At 43.9% G+C, this 21,109-nt stretch overlaps 1 protein-coding gene across 1 annotated transcript in view; it reads right to left on the bottom strand.

Annotated features, from left to right (window-relative positions):
• SUSD5 (sushi domain containing 5) overlaps nt 1-21,109 on the bottom strand; it is a 53,143-nt gene that overhangs the window by 12,945 nt on the left and 19,089 nt on the right. The window contains exon 4 of the mRNA XM_055321495.1: nt 9,847-10,035. Within this exon, the coding sequence (XP_055177470.1) occupies nt 9,847-10,035 (189 nt within the window). The remainder of the gene's footprint in view (nt 1-9,846; nt 10,036-21,109) is intronic.

The following is a 21,109-nucleotide window of genomic DNA, read 5'->3' as shown; positions in this document are numbered from 1 at the left end:
TCTTACACAAACTCTTCCCAGAGAGCAGAAAAAGAGGAAATACTTCCCAACTTATTTTATACATCTGCTGTAACCATGGTACCAAACCCTGGCAAGGACATGACAAGAAAGTAGTTTTGCAGACCATTCTCACTAAACATAGATGCAAAAATCATAAATAAAATATTGACAAATAGAAACTAGTAATATATTTGTATTGATAGGCTGAATAATTAAGCATTATATTAAAAGGATAATATATCACATCAAGTTAGGTTTATCCCAGGAATTCATGATCCATTTATTTATTTATTAAATGAATGTAATTAATAATAGCCCTAAACCTGAGACAACAAAAATGTTCATCAACAGTAGCATGGAATATTCCACAGCAAGGAAGAAGAATGAACTACAGCTTCATGGAACAACATGGGTGTGTCTCACAGACATAATGTTGGACAAAGGATGCCATACATAAGAGTACATCCTTCATGCTTCCACTGAATAAAGTTTAAATAGGGAAAACATAGCTTATGGTCATGAAGTCTGGATATTCTTAGGAAAGCAATGACTGGAAGGTAACACTAGGAGTGTTTTCCATATAAATCAACAACATTACACGTTGTTAGGTTGTCACTCAACATAAATACAGTAGGCATTCATTCTTCTTAAGATGCTGGTACTTTGAAATATTTGAGAAAACATTGTTTGATGTTATGCATGTGTCACTTACATTAAGCTGTAAACCAGTTGCTGCTGACATTCCAACTAAGAATTCATAGTCCAGGAGTGTACAGTTAGCATTCTCATTGGGAAACTCACCCTCTAGATGTGCCTACTGTAAGTACCTCTATTATCTGTGTCTTGCTCAAAATCACAGGTAGGCTAATTAGTGCCCTGAATATCTGAAACGGCTATTGGCAAAATCAGTGGCCTAGTAACTATGATGGTACATATTAGAAATGGGCTCTCATTGGTAAAATGAAAGGTATTTATGAATGGGGATTGGCTAGGGATATTTGGGAGACACTTCTCATCCTAACATGGACAGGGTAACTCCAATGTAGACCTTGATGGTGCTTGAGACTTAAACCTTAAATGATCTTGTTTGGGAATCATGTGTTATGCAAGGGAATGACGGCAGCAGCATGCATCCATGCACTGGGTACAACCACCCTACTCTTATAACACAGCATGCCCAGCCCCTCCCAGCCCATGAACCCTGAGAATAAGGAACTCTGCCTTTGCATACCCTGCACACATCATGCTGCCTGGCACCTAGCAGACACCCTCTAAACATTTGCTGAGTGTACAAATGAGTCAGTGACAAGGTGAATTAGTGAATGGTAGGAGCCCATTCTGAGAAAGCTTGACTCGGTCTGGAAGTCCATCAAGCAGGGCATTATTTGATTAGTGACAGTAGCAGAGAATAGGGAAGGAGCTCCTAGTTCCAGCACTGGGCATAATCAATGTCTGCTGCATTCCTTTTCCTATATAACCTACCCCATGAGCTTAATTAAATATATCATGAGGTCAACAAGCACATAGAATATGGGCAGTACCCAAGCCATGTCTTCTCCCCTCACCCCACTCCTCTCCTTGTCTCGTAGGAATCACAAGTCTCATGTAGAATGTTAGAGCTAAGGATTTGGGAAAGTTCAGTCTACTGTGGCTGTGGGTGGACCTCCCTTGACTGGACCCTTATGATCAGTGTGACAGCATGAGGTGTGTGTGTGTGTGTGTGTGTGTGTGTGTGTGTGTGTGTGTAGGTTCTGCCTTCAGAGCCCCCTGAGCCTAGAGCATCCCTGGGCAGCCTGAGGCCTCAGACCAAGTGCTTCCTGTCTCCCCAGGTTCTCAGGCCAATATCCCAACTCAGAAACAGGTTTTCACCATGTCACAGTTTTCCCAAACCTGTGAAATAGGGACAAGAACACCAACTGTTTACCAATAGTCTACCCCTGGAAAATTATCCCACGCCTGTTTTTCTTCTCATGAGTTAAGAGTAAAGTTTGTTATTCATTGAATTTCAACCCCACATTAAGTTCTGCCCACAAGCTCAAAATGCCCAGCTCTGTGCCTGCTAAGGTGCTGGTTCTCTTACCTCCCCTCTGCATTCCTGTGTCCACACCCTCCTTAATCATCCAGCCCTCCTTCTTGCTTTCTCCCCTCTCCCACGCTCTCCCTGAGATCTGTGCTAACACAACACGGGGCCTTCTGATGAAACCAACAAGTCCAGAAAATGTAAACTTCATGGGAAAAAAATCAGGTCATCCCCGGGTGTTTATTTTTCACTGTTACTTCAGGAAAACAGAAGAGCACAGATGGAGAGGACTCGAGCAAAAGGAGGAGGCTTGCCACTTTCCATCTCCTTCCACATTGTTGCATTTCCAGAAGTCCACACATACCTTTTCCCTCTAGTCTTGGCTACATAGTCCTTAAAAATAGTAATTCTGAAAAAGACAACCAGACGAGCCAGAAATAACCACTGGTTCAATGAACCTCTGAACAAATATGGCAATACTGACAAGGAAATTCTAAATCACTTGCAGTTCTCATGCTTCATTCTGTGAAGGAAGTTCAGTCCAAAACACGAAGACAAACAGAAATTGATGTTAACTTAAGAAAACAGAGAGAAGGCTTTAGAAGGCTCGAGATAAAAGAGCAAAGGAACACTGAGAGAACAACTAGTTCATGGGGGTCTTGCACTGCCCAGTTGCTTTGCTCTCCTTGGGCTTCACAGGCCCCTGGAGGAAGCACACAAGAAACAGGTGTTGGAACGAGACAGCAAAAGTGCCTGCTTTTATATTCTGGCCCCGCTGCCTCTTGGCTCTGTGATGCAGGTGAGTTACTGAACTTCTCTCTACCTCTGTTTTCCTATCTACAATTTAAAGCTAGGCATTTCTGCCCTCAGCTTGGTGCAGATTAAGGGAGACAATAAGTGTCAAACACCTCTCATGGAAATGTTCTCTATTTTGGTTGTGATGGTGGTTTCATGGTTGTTTAAACCTGTGACAACTCAGAGAGTTTTGTAGTTGCAAGGGGCACTTCCCTGTAGGCAAAGTAGACCTCAATCAAGTTGTTGAAGAAAGTGGACAAAAGCAACAAAAAAAATTGCTCTCAGGACAGAGATGGCATGGAGCAAGTGTTTGGTTTTCTGACAGCTCAGTGCCTGTCAGTGCCTTTCTGACAGCTCAGTGCTTAACTTGTTTCTACAGCTGTGTCAGGCCAGGGAAGGGAAGAAGAGAAGCTGTTTGTTGTCAGACTCAGAGGTAGGAGGGTGGGGGCTGGTAGGGAGGGGTCAAACTGGGTATCACTCACTTTCCTGACATTATAGACCAGAAAGTATAAATAGAACCCATGGAGCATGGGGTGGAAAGTCTTAAAGTCTTCCCGAGCCTATCTCAACATTGGCGGATGCCCTTTGTCAGGGCAAGTTTTAAAGGAGAGACAAGGGCCAAATCACAGAGGAAGTCTACGAGTCTTTCATTTCCTGGGTCATCTGCCCTGTGTTCCTCTGCAGCAGCTGTTCTCTCCCAAGCCAACCACAAAGATGGGATGAACAGCTGTGCCTGGCACTGCGGCAGAGGCCACTGACCGCTGAGTACTGACATCAGGAGCACACACAGGTGGTGAAGGCAGCGTGTGGCCAGGGCAGTGAGTGTGCCCAGGGAGCCAGAGGCTCCTTGGGAAAGCCACAAGTGAGGCTCCATGGGTACCATCACTAGGGGCACAGGGCCAGGGGTGGCCTCTTGGAGGGCTGGGAGGTCGAGACTGTTTGTAGAATACAGGTGACCAGAGAGAAAACATAGTCTTGAAGATGGACATGGGACTCGGCATACTAACAAGCTCAAAGGAAAGCAAACCTAGCATGTTAGTCTGCTGCATACATACTTAGGGAGCAAAGCTTCCAGATTTTTCTGTAATTAGGGCAACAACCAATTATAGCTAGATACTGAGAACATTAGAGAGGTATGACAGATATTTTCTGCTGCCTAGTGGGAAGAGAAACCAAAATGTGTGGTTTTGGGCAATAGAATGGAGGGCTGAATGGCTGGATCCAGACCTGGTCTCTAGGAACCAAAGCTTGAGAGATACCACATGCAGAGGGAAAATACGGAAGTCAAATAAGTCCTCACCCATTTAAGTTAATGGTCAAGGACAAAGTCACTGTACTTAGGGGAGAGAGCTTGCTACCACCACTTGAGGCTGGATCTTAACTGCAGTGAACACACAAGCTAGGCAGCATGTGAGCCAGGCACCTTCCTGCATCACCCAACTCCACCCACCCAGGTGTACATGCCCCTAGGGTTCATTCACTTATTCATTCATTAGAGAGAGAGAGAGAGAGAGGGAGAGAACCCATGCATGAGCAGAAGGGAGGGGCAGAGGGAGAAGCACACTCCCCGCTGAGCAAAGAGCCAGACTCAGGGTTCAATCCCAGGACCCTGAGATCATGACCTGAAGCCAAAGGGAGATGCCTAACTGATTGAGCCACCCAGGCACCCCAAGGGTTCATTCTTGCTCATCATTACAACTTTTAAATTTCAGCAAGCTCATCCAGGCCAGTCCCTAACTTACTAATGGATTAAAAAACAACTGCTGCTCTCCAGATTTGGTCTACTAAAGAACTGTGTTCTCCACTGGAGTAGTGGGTGCTGTTTATGTCCTCTCCGTGTCCCCTTTCCCAGGCCATTGCACCCCTCCCCCAGCTGCTGTAAGCATTGGCAGCCAATGGTTTACAGCTATCCCCTTCTCTGGAGAGGTGCCTTTGGTAGAATGGGAGCCTCACTTGGGTGCCACATGCACACCCTGCCACTTAGCCCCACCAACCAATGACATGCATATGGAGGAACTCAGGGCTGGCCTCTTTGCTTCCAAGTGGGACCCACCCTGTGGCACAATTCATGAGATCAGGCAAAGGGAGAATGCCACTGAGGTCACAGCCTATCTTCCCCTCACCTATCCTGCTTCCCTATCTGCTTCTTCCCTCAATAAACCACATCTGAATAGCATCTGAATAGGCTCTGCTTCTAGAGAATCTGACCGAATATGTTCAGCCAATCTTCAAATATCTATATAATGCCAACTTTGAATAGAATAGTCCTCATAGTAGTCTTGACCCCTCTAAGCCTCCAGAATCTCAGATACCAAACTCATCAGATCCCGGAGTTCTTTTAAGTCTTAATGTCCAAGGAACCCATGCCTTGAGGCTCTCTGGGCCTGCAAAGGTCAAGAGGGGAAATTAGGGACAGGGACCCTGTCATGACCTCAGCAGAGGAGCTCCTGAGGCAACATGTAGGGGCAAGTTCTACCAGGGGGTTTGGAGTGGGCGCCAGTAGCTCACAAGGAAATGAAAAAATATTGTGCAGTAAGGGTAGGGAAGTCCCACATCCTGAAGGCCTGAGGGAAGAAGGGTGAATAGCCAGGCCCCAGTACAGAGAGTCAAGCAATCCCTGGAGGAGTGAGGCAGCTGTGACTCCAGCTTCTGGTCTCCAGAACCTGAGACATCTGCTGGCAAAGACCAACTTCTCACTCAAGGAACAGAGAGTTATAAGTCAGAGAATGCCTTTGGTTACTTGTTGTAATAGGCACTAGAGGCAACAACCTACAAGGAAACAGGGAGGGAGACAGAGCCATGCACAGAGCCCCTTAGATCCCATCAACGAGGGGCCTGAATGCCCTCCTAGACCAGAATGAAGGTAAAAGGGAAAGAATAACACTCCTTGAGCCCATTCATGTCACAGGTCCCATCCTACATGAGGCACCTGCAGGAAGCCCACAGTGGAATTCGTGAAACTAGTATCCATGGTTTCATATGAGCCAAGTAAGACTCAGGGAAATCAAGAAAATAGTTCATTTTCCCTTCTTTTCTGAAGCCTTCCCATTGTTGCTTTACATAGACTGAAGTCTCTCCCACCTTCAGATAACAAGAGCAAGCAAACAAAACAAAGCCACACTATCTCTGTGGTCCCCTGATCCTCTTCCAGCTGCGCCCTATGTCTCTGCCTAGTCTTCTTAATAAGCCCCAGAGATTTGAGAATGAATTGTCTGCTCCCCACTCTCTTCCTCGTTTCAACACATTCCTCTACTCACAGCACTACACTCCCCACGTTCACACTGAAAATACAAGGCCACCAGAACCTTCGCATGCTGTGAAGCCAAGGCAGATGTCTGCAGCCTTTCATATGATTGAGCATTCCCACCAACTGGAAATGCACGCTTCCTTTAAAATTTCACCTTGCTTCCCAGCCATTCCTTCCACTCACTGCTTCTGTCTCCTTTGAGGCACCTGGTTTATAGAGTTGCCATTGGTGTTGGGGCAGTTTTGCTCCAGTTTGTACACATAGCACCTGGGTCCTGCCATAGAAAGGCATGTGGAGTGGCCAATCAGCCCCAAGGAAGAGCTGTTATCCAAACCCGCCTGGGGCCAGCTCCAAACCCTTCTGTGGCCCACTCTCCCAAGATGACTCTTCTCCAATGGAAGCAGTTCCCTCATCACAAAAGTGGATGTTCATAATAAAAATAAATGTGCAGGGACACTCGGGTGGCTGAGTGATTGAGCATCTGCCTTCAGCTCAGGGTATGACCCTGGGGTCCCAGGATCTAGTCCCACATCAGGCTCCCTTCAGGCTCTCCCTCTGCCTGTGTCTCTCTGCCTCTCTCTGTGTGTCTGCTATGAATAAATAAATAAGATCTTTTAATAAAATGTGCAAAAGGGAATAAAATCCCAGGTGAAGACAGTCTTGTAACACATACACACTCCTTATAAAGACACAGCTAGTTTAAATGTTTAATCTACAGGGCATTGAATACGGTAACCGTTTGTATACTCAGCCAAGTCCAGAAACCAGAATTCCTGTCCAAGAGCTGAAAGCTCTAACAGCTCTGCCTTTCCCTGAGAAGATAAACACCATTGCAGACACACAAAACCTGCATTTAGTTCTCATTAGACTGGGGCCTGTAAACAGCCCATTTGGCTGGTGGGCGTGGCTCCTGAGATGGCCAGGCTTGAAGTTCACCAGAAATAAAGCCAGCTCGTTATCAATCTTAGGGTGGGCATGGGTCTGTTTTGAGGTGACACACTTAACAAACAGCAAGCTCGGGTCTTATGCCTGATTTCCCCCTGCAGGTGAATGATCAGTATTGGCAAGGAGCTCCTGCCTGCCACAAAACAACAGCGATGTTATAATGATGAGGAAAAGTGCTGGAAGATTGCTCAGTAAATGCTTCTAGCACTTGTCCACTCGCAACTTTTGTTGTTAGTCTGCAATAAGGCACATAGATACACTGAGAGGATGTTTTTAGAAGTTTTCATAATAATTTGGCGGGGAATTTTATGTTTATTTAACAAAACCAGTATTTGTATTTTTTTTTAATTTTTTAAAATTTATTTATTTATGATAGTCACACAGAGAGAGAGAGAGAGGCAGAGACACAGGCAGAGGGAGAAGCAGGCTCCATGCACCGGGAGCCCGATATGGGATTCGATCCCAGGTCTCCAGGATCACGCCCTGAGCCAAAGGCAGGCGCCAAACCGCTGCGCCACCCAGGGATCCCAAAACCAGTATTTGTATTTGAAATATCTTTATTTTAGCTTTTTAAATAAGATTTTATTTATTTATTTATTTATTTATTTATTTATTTATTTATTTGAGAGAGAGAAAGAGACCATGTGTGAGAGAGACAGAGAGAGAGAGCATGAGCCCAGGGAGGGGCAGAGGGAGAAGCAGACTCCCGCTGAGTAGGGAGCCTGATTTGGGGCTCCATCCCAGGGGATGCAGGGCTTGATCTCAGGACCCTGGGATCATGACCTGAGTAGAAGGCAGATGCTTGACTAACTGACCCACCCAGGTGCCCTGAGGGAGAGAGTCTTAAGCAGACTCCTCATTGAGAATGGAACCCAAGTCAGGGCTCCATCTCAAGACCTGAAGGTCATGATCTGAGCTAAAACCAAGAGTCAGGTGTTTAACTGACTAAACCACACAGATACCCCTATTTTAGCTTTATATTAATTGATTTTTACTGTATTTTGCTAAAGTATCAGTCTGCTAATACTAGAAAACAACTTCTTCTTTTTTTTTTTTTTAGAAAACAACTTTTAATGGTCCACAGAGAGTTTGAGAAGTAGTGAAATAAACAATTGAAAAAAAACCCTATTCATTAAAAGATCCTCCAAGAGGAGAAAGATAAGCCACAGAATGAGAGAAAATATTTGCAACATATTATGAAAGTTTATGTAAAAAGAAATCCTACATTATGTAAATAATTTGAATCATTTAGAAAAATGGGCAGAAGACTTGGATAGACATTTTACAGAGGAAATGCAAGTGCCTGTTTAACATGTGGCAAGTGCTCAACCAGACAAATGAGTATTACAACTAAGTCAACAAAGGATAGTCACCAGATTGGCAAAAAGATAAGAGTCTCCCAATTCTGAAGGCTGGTGAGGATGCTGAACAACAAGAACTCTCAGACAAGAGAGTAAAGTGGTTGGAACACTTTAGAAAACTCTCTAGCAGAATCTGCTCATGCTGAAGACACACCTACTGCACGGGCAGTGAATCCACTCCCAGGAACCAGCAGAAAGATGTTCACATGTGAACTCAACAACTTGGATGAGAACAATCATGGCAGTGTAGCTTGTGATGACCACCAAATGAAAACAAGCCAAACGTCCACCAGCATGTTGGAGAAATAAATGGTGCTGTATTCACATTTAGTAAATAGCAGTGAAGACAACAAACCGTAGCTTAGGTGATGACATGGATAAGTTTCTCAGACAAGACAGCACCCTACTCTTGTCATGGTTCCCCTGTGGGATCTGCAGGACGTTCCAGAGACTGACTGTCCAATAAGTTCACTCACACTGTGGTGCTGGAGTCATTCCCCTCCATGGAGCCAGCCTCTGCTTGGTCCCCAGATATCACGGGGGTGGTGGTCAGGAAGTGGTCTCTGAAGGAGTCTTGGGGTAAGAGCAGCCCTGTGAGGTCAGGGAACAATTCAGAGTCTGGCATGAAGCCATAAGCCCACGTCAGGAATGGGGAGGCCAGGTCAGGCTGTGGCTAAGGACAGTGATTTCTGCTACTGGGAAAATCCCCAAGAGACTGGGCTGAGGTAGGATGAAGAAGCCTGTGACCTCCAGGTATGACAATAATGGAGTGAGGACATCTAAGGGAAGAAGATCAGGTTTCTGATGCTCAATGCTCACCTGGAGTCTTTTTAGTCTCAACTAAATATCTAGGTTCACATGACTGGCAGGAGCTGTAGGCCAGGAACGAGAGCAAGGCATCAGGGCAGCGACAGGCAGCTCTGGTCAGCAGAGCCAGGCCACCCAGCAGTCTTAGAGTATTCTCCTTGCCTCAGGGGCCAGGGAGCAGGACTTACTCGTGTTGTTGTGGGCACACCCTGGTTTCCAAGCCTGGTCCCACCCCCACCCCCCACCCCCAGAGCAAAAGCTCCTGTCACATACCATAGCAAAGCCAGTGAGGTCCCTGCAAGGGTCATGCCCTGTGACAAGATTCACCATACAGGGAAGCCCAGATTGCATCCCATGTTCATGACCAGTCCTCCTGGCCCTGTCTACCAATCTGGGGTCATTTCTTACCACAGGCATTATTTCGTGGTACCACATCTTTTTTTTTTTTTTTTTTTTTGGTACCACATCTTGATCAGATTTCTAACTTATTTAGAAAGTTAACCTCAAGTCAAGTGGAGATGTTGCCAGGTCCAGAACTCAGGGGAAAGGTCTAAAAGCCTCTTCCAAAGGGATCTCTGTGGAAAAGAGCCCACCCCAACCCATCCAGCACAAATACAGTGGCTCTGCTCACAGTGTGTGGGCGCCGGGCCGGAGCCCGGCGGGCAGCTTACCTTTCCCGCAGGCCTGCACCAGGCCGTACCACTCCCCACAGCTGTTGCACAGCAGGGTGAAGGCGGTTTCGTGGTGGCCCGTGACATGGCCCGGGGCGCACACATACAGCAGCTCGTCTCCCATCTCCAGGCCTGTGCGGCCCTGCAGGATGGTGTGTGGGAACGAAGGTGGGTCTCCACACGGCTTATCTGAGGAAAAGGAGTCACAGTGAGCTTTCCCAAATTATGGAGGAACTTTTGCAGCCTGGGAGAAAATAAGGTTAAAAGCAATTCTCCCCTCCCTGGGTCCTGCCTATACCCTGAGCTGGGATCACAGGGGCTATTTCCTCTTCACCCTGGCATCCCCAGAGCCTGGACAAATGCCCGGCACAAACGAGGCACTCAGAAAGATACCTGTTGAATGAATACATGTGCTACAAAGTGCTACAACTTTGTATTTTGAAATTGCCAGGCAACATTACCCTCTAATGTCTCCTTGAAAGGAAGACCCAGAAACATATGCCTAGCAGCAAGCTCCTTTTTGTCTTACTTACCTAAGTGAACAGGTACTCTGTCAAAAAGCTAAATGTGGGACACCTTGGTGGTTCAGCGGTTGAACATCTGCCTTCAGCTCAGGTCATGATCCCGGGTCCTGGGATCGAGTCCCGCATCGGGTTCCTTGCAGGAAGCCTGCTTCTCCCTCTGCCTGTGTGTCTCTGCCTCTCTCTGTGTTTCTTTCATGAATAAATAAATAAAATCTTTTAAAATATTTTTTAAAAAGCTAAAATGCTAAGATTGTAAAGTGCAGCAAAAGGTGCCTCTCCCTTTCCCCAGCCACAATTCTGACAGTGACACTGTTACCAGTTTGGTCTATACAAGTAAATACAGATAGAGGTATAGACAGACACTAACATACATGCACAGTTAGGTAGGCATAGACAGGTATGAATATGACATGATCTTATTTATGTTAAAAACCACATACACAGGTATTACTGATACCTGGTTTTTAAAAAACCTAGTTTTTAGAGCAGTTCATAGCACAATTGAGTAGAAAGTACAGAGAGTTCCTATACATCCCCTGTCCCCATACATGCACAGTCTGTCCAATTAGCAACATTTCACACCACATTGGCACCTCTGTCACAATCTTCAAACCTACATTGACACCTCATTATCACCCCAAGTCTGCAGTTTACATTTGGGCTCCCTCTGTGGGTGAGTGCCACGCTTAGATGTGAAGATGGAGAAGAGCCTGTGCCTAATCCCTGGAACCTCTGTCAATGCTTTGCCCTCATGCTGGCCCCAAGAGTCACTTTTGGGGCCCAGGTTTCCTTTTAGCGCCCCTGTTCTTTTATTTTTTATTCATGAAAGACACACAGAGGAGGCAGAGACACAGGCAAAGGGAGAAGCAGGCTCCCTGTGGGGATCCCGATGCGGGACTCGATCCCAGGACCCGGGAACATGACCGGAGCTGAAGGCAGATGCTCAACCACTGAGCCACCCAGATGTCTTGTTAAGTTCTAGTTCTCCTATGAGAATGTTTTTTACTGGTACATATTTTTATTTATTTGCTGGAAATGAGCCTTTTAGGAATGAATGTAGACTAGTTTGTATTAAGACTAAATAAATAAATAAATAAATAAATAAATAAATAGTAAACTTGCAAATTGCTTATGAAAAACCCAAGACTTCAGTCAGCAAGGGAACCTCTAAGGTGAGGGGGGAGGGAATCCAAGCTTTCCTGCTTCTGCATTGATTAGGAACCCTGGGGTGCAGCTCTTGTGAGACCCTTGGATTCAGAGCTCTGTGGGGCTGACCCTAACACAGAGCCCAGGCATGCGGAGTAACACTCTCACTGGTATTAGCTGGGGGAAGAGGTTAATGGTCACAGAGCTGGGGCCTGAGCCAAAGGTCAGACTTGCGCCTCAAGGTGGGCAGTGGACGCTCCGGCTGTGGCCTGAAGCGCCTCCCTACTGCATCCTCTCAGGTAGTGACCTAAATGTATACCATTTAAAGTATACATATCTTAGTGGGAAAGCTTCAAATGTCCCACCATTAAGTTCGATGCTAGCTGCAGGTTTCTGGTAGATGTTCTTTACACAGTTAAAGAACTGTGTGGTCTTCTGTTCCTAGTTTGCTAAGTTTGATCACGAACGAACATTGTTTTTTTTTTTAAATGTTTTTCTGCATCTATCAATATGATCACATGCTTTTTCTTCTTTAGCCTGTTGATGCCATGGGTTATATTCATTAATTTTTGAATATCTGGGCTAAATCCCACTCAGTTCTGATTTTTAATTCTTTTTCATGTATTACTATTTTCAAATTGCTAATGTTTTGTTGAGGATTTTTACATTTATATTTATTAGATATTGGTCTGTAGTTTTATTTGTAGTGACTTGTCTCATTTTGCTATGAGGGTAATGCTGGCCTCACAGAATATGTTAGGAAGTATTCCCTCTGCTTCTAACTTCTGGAAGAGATTGTCTTAACAACTGGTATAATTTCTTCCTTAAATGTTTGGTAGAATCTCTAGTGAACTCATCTGGGTTTGGTGTTTCGCAAGGTTATTAATTATTGATTTAATTTCTTTCCTTACACACTGGGCTAAAAACTAGAAGTCTGTTTCCCCCCAATGTTCTAGAGCTTTTTCTACATAGTACCATTTTTTCAAAGGCTATTCCAAAGCACATTATTTGGTCATTACGTAGACATTTTGTTGATTCTAAGGTTTCACTATGATAAACAATGCTACAAAATGAACGGCTCATATGTACATTTTGGTACATACTTTATTAAGATAAACTCCTAGAAGTGGAATTGCTGCATTAAAGTGATGTGGTGATGCTTTTTATTTTTTAAATAAAGGAGATAGTTTTTATTTTGAATTTCCTCTTCTAGTTTTATGTTGGAAAGGAAAGCTTTTAGTCCGTATGCAGTCAAATCACCTAAGAAGCATATTACTTAAGCTAAGAAAAGATGAAGACAGAAGACAGAACTTGTGTTTTAAGCCACCCTGAGTGGCCTGTCAGCTTGTAATTTTGGTAGCACTTTCTCAACGAGAGTCATTGCTATGCATGTTCTTTAAGAGAACAAGAGATTTGGAATGAAAATGGTGTGGTTGCCTTTTAAGGATGCTGGCACAGAGTGCTGCATTTTAACCCAAACTGTCTTGGCTGTGTTGCCCAGGAGATCAAGTGTTTGTTTCATCTATGGAGCAAGTAGGGCCAGGCAGCCATCTGAAAGTTGCCACAAATCCAGGGGTCCCTCCGCTGAGCAGAGACTCATCATCACTCAGTCTGAGCAGGGCATCCTGAGAAGAATGGACCAACTCCTCAGTCAAGCAAGGCTGGCCTGAGTTTCAGCTAGCACCTAGGGGCGACGGCCTCCATCTCTCTCTCCATCTTCCTTGGCTGGCTAGGACTCGTGCTGGACACCCCAATTTCTGTCCTCTTACCAGGACCTAATTCAAGGAAACTGGAGGCTCTTCATCAAACATTCACTATCAAAGGACCAGTAAATACTATCAGTCTCACACTGATACAGCTCTATCTGTAGGACACAATACCATCTCCTTGCAATGAAAATCCAGGAGCAGAGTAACTGTTCTCGGAGAGCATAAAGGGGAACTTCAGGCCAAATTCACATCCTACCAGATTCATGGGATCTTCTCCCTTGGAGTTAATTTCTAGAATGGTACAGGCTAGAATCTAGCTTGGGAAAACCACAATCATACTCCTGAGAGTCTGCGTACACAGACCATATAGTTCTGAATTTCCCACAAATGTTCAAGACAGGAAACACGCTGCTTCTTAGGTGGTGTGATTTCAGAAACTGTAGGACAACAGTTGTATGTGTTAACACAACCAAGTGCATGCCAAAAGCACCACTTATGTCCAGGCCCAACTTGAATTAATTCCTTTCATTAACCTTCCCATCTTAAACCTCACAAGGGAGCTCTGAAAAAAAGCTGGCTATATACCTAGATCCTATTCTCTTTAGAATAGGATGTAAGTTTAGAAACTTACATTTGGGCAGCCTTTACTGCTACTTCTCAATTATTCTGCAGCTAGGAACTGTGGTTTGGGAATTTCTCAGAACCTAAAGCTGGGTTTCAGCCATTTGAACATAAAGAGCAATTTCTATTATTTTCCCTTCAAAGAAAAGAGATTTTATAAAAGATCTTGTCCATAAAATAGTATTGATAAACAACTCATTTGCCAACCACAGCTTCTGATAACCAGTTTCCACAGGATTTAGAACTCATATAAAAGTTGATGCTTTTCTTTTGAAAAATCTTAAACTTATAGCCTCTCACAATTACTTTGCAAAACCAAGATGCAGAAATCCTGACACAAATGCTTGACCTTGCTTCCTTCCTTTTGGTGTTTTCTAAGCTATGTGAAGAAGCTGTCTTTAGTGTCCACCTGCCCAGCTCCCTACCACCCTACTCACCCCATATACAATTGGCACTGCCCTCTCTCTTCTGTCCAACTTTATTGTTAGTTCCCAGGCTTTCCATATCAGTGTTCCTCAAACTTGAACATGATCAGAATTACCCAAAGGCCTGTAACACATACACACCCCTTCTCACAGAGACTGCTGTGTTTTTGAGTTTCTAACTCAGTAGTTGGTCATAGTTAGGGCCCAAGAATTTGCATTTATAACAAGTTCCCAGGTGATGTTAACACTACTTGTCCAGGGACCATTCTTGGAGAACTAGTGCTCTAGACAAAAACCTACCCTCAAAAACAGGCAAAACTGATATATGGTGATGGGAATCAGAACAGAGATTTCTTTGGTTCTGCTGGAATGAGGAGGGGCAGTGAATCTTTGGAAATAGGCTCCAGGGAACTTTATGGGGTGAAGGAAATGTTCTGTATCTTGACTTCGTGTTGATTACACAGGTGTACACATTTGTCAAAACTTATCAATCATAAGATCTTTGCATTTTGTTGGTATAAATCATACTCCACAAAATAAGTTAATTTAAAAAATATCTCCCCTTCAGAAAAACTGCAACTTATTCAGCATGAAGTATAAATGAGTAAAAATTATTCACAACCTCTCCCAAGGGGAACTGAATTTGACAAGGACCGGTGCCTTAGGGGAGTGGTTTCTAACTTGCAGACTTTCTAAGCGGGGAGTACTGCAAGTGTCTGGGCAAGTTTATATGCAGTTAAATTCTATATCAATTGATACATTTAAATCAATTACTGTCACATGGAATCTATGTGATATCAGTTCCTGAGTTTCCCCTGGTAGAAAATAATTTTTTAAATGTTCTAGAATAAAATGAGATTTGTGATATCCAGCATTTGCTTTAAAATATCTCAATAGAAAAAAATCTTAGTGGGGAAAAACACTGGAGAAAATAGATAAAGTCAAATTGGCAAAATATTGACCTTGAAGCTGTGTGGCAGCCAGATAAGGATTTGTGGTACTATTCTTGCTACTTTTGTGGCTGTTTGGAAATTTTCATGGTTAAAGTTTTAAAATTATCCATATAGGTATTTCTTACATAAGCCAGAAAACTTGAAAAACTCACAGGGAAAAGAATACCACGGGAAAAATAAAAATTCTTGAATTTCACCAATGATAACCATTGTTAATATGGGTTTTGTTTTCAGTTTTGCACACACATGGTATTTTGCCACGTGATGATATAACTGTTTTCTTTTGTAGCTTTTAATTTAACATATTATGATATTTTCCCCCATCAACAAATATTTGTACTATTTATTGTTGTTGTTTTTAGAAAGGAAGAGCGAGAATCTTAAGCAGGCTTCGTGCCCAGCACAGAGCCGACACAGAGCTCCATTTCACAGCCCTAAGATCATGACCTGAGCTGAAATCAAGAGTTAGACATTTAACCGACTGAGCCACCACCCAGGCACCCCAAATATTTGTATTACTTGAATTTACTTGTAAATGACTATATATTATTGCATTTGTATGCACTTACCATATGGACTCTCCTATTAGATATTAACATTGTTTCCAATTTCCCTTACTAAGTAATGAACACCTTAGTAACATACTTTTGTACTTACCCATGATAATTTCCTTAGAATAATATACTCAAAATAGAATTGATGGGTGAAAGGGCATATGTATTTTTGAAGCTTCTGATAGGTTGTGCCAAGTTGAATATGAGTGTTTTAACAGTCTATACCCTTCAGTGGTATATAAACTTGCCCATTTCTTCTCAGTAGACCGGGGACTACCATCTTTGTAAACTTTGACAATTTTATGAACCAAAAAGTGATTTCTTATACTAACATGCATATCTTTGAATTGGTAAAAAGAGTTGAATATTTATTGACCATTGTATTTCTTAAAAGTATTTCTCTATTACGGTCTTTACCTTATCAATCTACAAGAGATTTCCATATATCAGTACAAGAGTGAATTGCTTAGCTTCCCAAATTCCTAACCAATCACAGTACTATCAATCTACCCAACCTTCTCCCACTGACTGGAAGTCTCACCACCTCACTACAGACTTATACTTAGGCACACTGGGTCTGTTTTGGTGCTTCCAGCCTTTCATATTGACATGTTTATCTATTTGTGTTTCTCTACAGTGCCAAATGATTTTGTTTATTATAGCTTTAAAATGTGTTTTGATATCAAATATGTTTGATATCATTCCTCCTGAGTTGAGGAATGGCAAGAAGTTAGTAAAACTGAAGTATAAAGTACAAGGTAGGCAGGCAGGGATGAGTTTATGGAAGGCCTTTGTGAACCAGGAAGTCTGGAATTTGTCCAGTGGAGAAGGGGGTACAATTAAAAACAGGAAATAACACAATCCCCTTGGCACCTTACAAGGAGCACTGCTGCAGGGTAGAGAACGGATTGAGGAAATATCCTGGAAACTGAAGAGCCAGTCAGGAGGCCATTTGAGATATCCAGGAGAGTAGGGCGGGAACTGAAGTGAGGCACAGATGGCAAGACCCAGATGGGTCTGGGAGACGCTGAGAAGGAAAGTTTTTGCAGAATTTACCATTGAAAAGTTCTGGGAGTAAAGGAGAGGATGGGGTGAGTGTGTGTGGGGGGGTGGTAAGCAGGATAAGGGGGATGAGCACAGGGCAGGACCAGTGGAGTTTGAGGTTCTAAGAGAAGCACCCATAAGCAGTTGCATGTATGGTATCTGGGGCTTAGTGGAGAGGTCTAGGCTTAAGAGAATGATCTGGGATTAATGAGCATTTAGATGAGAATTGAAGCTACCGAAATGTTGAGTAAGGAGAGATGAGGCCCAGGTGAGAACCCAGGAGGTGAGCAGAGAACGAAGAGTTTACCAGGGTTACCACTCAGCCAGACAGATACAAAGAAAACCCAAAGGAAGTCAAGGGAAAACATGCTTCAAGGAGCAAGGCATGGTCAGGTACTTAAGACTGCAGAAAGAGCAAGCAAAATGCAGGCTGAGACGCAGTCTCTGCAGTCATCCACAGGGAAGCTACCAGTACCCTTGGTGAGAACGGTGTCACTTCCGTGATAGGACAGAAGCCAGGAAGCAGTGGGCAGAGTGATGGGAAGTGAGATCATGAAGACGATGAACGTAGAGGAATTTTAGGGCCATGAAGGAGAGGAGATAGATGGGATGGTGCCTAACGGGATATGGAGGAGCTGCTCAATGAGAATATGAATTATTTTCTAAACAGTTTCAAACTGTTTCATTTGCTCTGACTGCTTAAAGTAATTCCCTCTCTTTTGACATGTTGACATTTTTTGTGTTTCTTGGTCATTCTTTCCTGCTTGCTTATTCCCCCAGCTGACAAGTGGTGTGCTGGTAAATTCTAGTAACAGGCTCCTGGCTGGGGGATGGTTCTGTTGAAGGAAGGGGGAGGAGACTGTTGTTGTGTAGGCAGCTGACCATGTCTGATGCGGCACAAGGTCTTAGCAGACAAGGTCTTAGTGCAATTTCAGACACACAGTTCTCAATAAATTATAACTATAAGAAGAGCCTGAAATAATTAAAGATGGGCAGAGAAACTGATGTATGAGGATGTTCAATCATGGTATAATAAATAATACTGAAATGAAAACCATAGAACTACCAAAATGTCTAATGAAAGGAAAATGTCTAATTTATGGTGTGTTCATATAATGCATTGTCATAACAGCCATTAAAAAGTCATCCTTTGGGGCATATGCAGTGTCATGGGAAGATGTATATTAATGAGTGAAAAACAAACAAACAAACACAGACCTATATATTGTCCAGAAAATCCCAATTTGGCGAACTAAATAAAAATGCAGGGTAACCAGGGCTGATGCTTAAGTAGACTGATAGACTGATTATAAATGATGTGAATTTTCTTTAGACTTTCTATGACAGTGAGCACCTATTCATGTTTATAATTAGAGAATATATTAAAAATGCACATGGACCTAGTGGCACCCATTTCCTATGGTTTTTTTTTCTTTTTAAAATTTATTTATGATAGTCATACACAGAGAGAGAGAGAAGCAGAGATACAGGCAGAGGGAGAAGCAGGCTCCATGCACCGGGAGCCCGACGTGGAACTCGATCCCGGGTCTCCAGGATCGCGCCCTTGGGCCAAAGGCAGGCGCCAAACCACTGCGCCACCCAGGGATCCCATTTCCTATGGTTTTTAACAGAATTAAATGACCTTATGTCTTGCCTAGTTCCACTACATGCCTGGAACTTACTGGGGACATAAATAAAAATGAGTTCCAGGGGTGACTGGGTGGCTCAGTCAAGCATCTCCCTTCAGCTCAGATTATGATCCTGGGATCCTGGGATCAAGCCCCACATCAGGCTCCCTGCTCAGCAGGGAGTCTCCCTCTCCTGTTCCATCTGCCTCTCCCCCCACTCATGCTCTTTATTGCTGTGGGACCCAAGGAATTTAACAAGAATCCCCTACCCCTGAACAAGCAGAGCAGGACTAACTCCATTTTGTGCTGCACCTGCCATCTCATGTATAACCCCCACATGACCTGCTTATTGCTCAAGACACTCCCCCACCCTAGTCAAGCCACTGAGCACACCCTTACTGGAAACCCCCTCATATAGGAATGCGGAACCCCTAACCGCCAAAGAATGTAAATCCCCGCCTTTTGCCCACCAAACCTGTGCCAATTCTGACCAGAGTGATAGGCTAGTTCAAACAGTCACTATAGGGTAAATCGTAATTCAATTGGCCAATTCATGTGGACCGACATGACTGTGCAACTTTCTGTGTGTGTGTTACAATCTCACTGGCCACGGGCCCCTACAAAACTGCTGCGCCTCTTAACCTCGAGGTCCAAGTCCCTGCTCCGCTGTGTCGGGTGCACTTGGACCCAGGCTCGAGCTTGCAAATAAACCCTCGCGTGCTTGCATCGGTGTCGGCTCCTCGGTGGTTTCTCAGATTCGCGATCTTGGGCACAACATTGCTCTCTCTCAAATAAATAACATCTTTAAAAAAAAAAAAAAAAACAAGTACCTGTAAAAAAAAAAAAAGAAGAAGAAGAAGAAGAGTTCCACTTCCCAAGCAAACAGAGACTGATGGTCTTCGGAACCATTCCTCAAGTAATGATGGTAATTGAACGCCCAGTTCCCTCTAACCAAATGGAAGCGAGCGCCCGATGGCTAAACGGGAGGTCAGGCTTTGGCTAGTTGAGAGCAGCAAATAACCAGTTTAATAACCATGGGCATGGGCCGCATTGCTGAATCTGTCAGACTATCTGGGCTCCAACAACAATGAGCCTCTGTGGTGAGCGGGGTAAAGCCCAGATCCACACAGAGCCATTCTACCATTCAAGCACACTCCCCTTTTTGGTAAAAGGAGTTCCCGGGGAGAATTTTCTTCTAATTCAAGCCTGTACTGATAATAGCTAGGGTGACCATACAATTTATTATCCATATTAAGGCACTTACAAAAATGAGAGGGAGCCCTGTTAATAATGACAGTGGGACAACAAGCATGAACACAAACTTTCCCCAGGCAAACTGGCAGGCAGGGCCACCTAATGTGAGTGCCACACTTCCCAGCTGGAACAGCAGTCCCCAGGGAAGATGAGCTCTTTGAAGGTAAAAAGCAAAATGCTTCAGAAAACAAAATCTTTTCGTGTCTGGGTTTGACTCCTTGCTCCTCTACCTGCTGGTTGAGTGATTTTGGCAAGTTACTTAACCTTGCCAGGCCTCAGTTTCCACATCTGTAAAAGAGGGTATTATGCTGAGTGAAATAAGTCAATCGGAGAAGGACAAACATTATATGGTCTCATTCATTTGGGGAATATAAAAAATAGTGAAAGGGAATAAAGGGGAAAGGAGAAAAAATAAGTGGGAAATATCAGAAAAGGAGACAACATGAAAGACTCCTAACTCTGGGAAACGAACTAGGGGTGGTGGAAGGGGAGGTGGGCAGGGGGTGGGGGTGACTGGGTGATGGGCACTGAGGGGGGCACTTGACAGGATGAGCACTGGGTGGTTATTCTATATGCTGGCAAATTGAACACCAATAAAAAAATAAATTTATAAAAAATAAAATAAAATAAGAATAACAATAGTACTTCCTGCGGGGTTGTTATGTTAAATGAGTGAACTCAGGTAACACAGTGGGTGTTAAATGGGTGTTAGCTCTTAATATTCTCTTCCTGAGGTCAAAAATTTGAGGCATATGCCAAGTCCAGATTAGAGTTGCAACCTCAGGCTAAATGGTGGAGATGGATGTATCAGGCTAGACTGGCTCTTGGGACCTGCTGCACAGAGGAGCTTGGAAGAACAGGGATAGGAGTATGCTTGGGTAAGAGCTCCTGTATGCACCTCCTAGGAGCTGTGTGACCAAAGACAATGGCCAAATCTCTCTGTTCTTCAGTTGCATCACCTGAATAAATAGAATAATACCCTCCCTACAGTACTGCTTTGAGAATTAAGTGAGATACTATATGCAGGACGCTCTGGAAGAATGAATTTTGGAATTCTAAAGCTATTCAGTATTTTTTCTTGTTCTCTTTTTTGTTATATTAAGTATTATTTACATAAATAAAACTTGCCAATGGGCACCTGGGTGGCTCAGTGGTTGAGTGTCTGCCTTTGGCTTAGGGTGTGAGCCCGGGATCCTGGGATCAAGTCTCACATCAGGCCCCCCCCCCCCCCCCGCCCGCGGGAAGCCTGCTTCTTCCTCTGCCTGTGTCTCTGCCTCTGTGTGTCTCTCATGAATAAATAAAATCTTTAAAAAAAAATAAAATAAAACTTGGCAATTCTAAGTGTACAGCTTAATAATTTTTGGTAAATGTATACAACTGTGTAAGCACCACCACAATTAAGGTA

Source organism: Nyctereutes procyonoides, unplaced genomic scaffold (genome assembly GCF_905146905.1).
Source record: "Nyctereutes procyonoides isolate TBG_1078 unplaced genomic scaffold, NYPRO_anot_genome, whole genome shotgun sequence".
NCBI lineage: Eukaryota > Metazoa > Chordata > Mammalia > Carnivora > Canidae > Nyctereutes > Nyctereutes procyonoides.
This window is presented reverse-complemented; position numbering and strand designations above follow the sequence as displayed.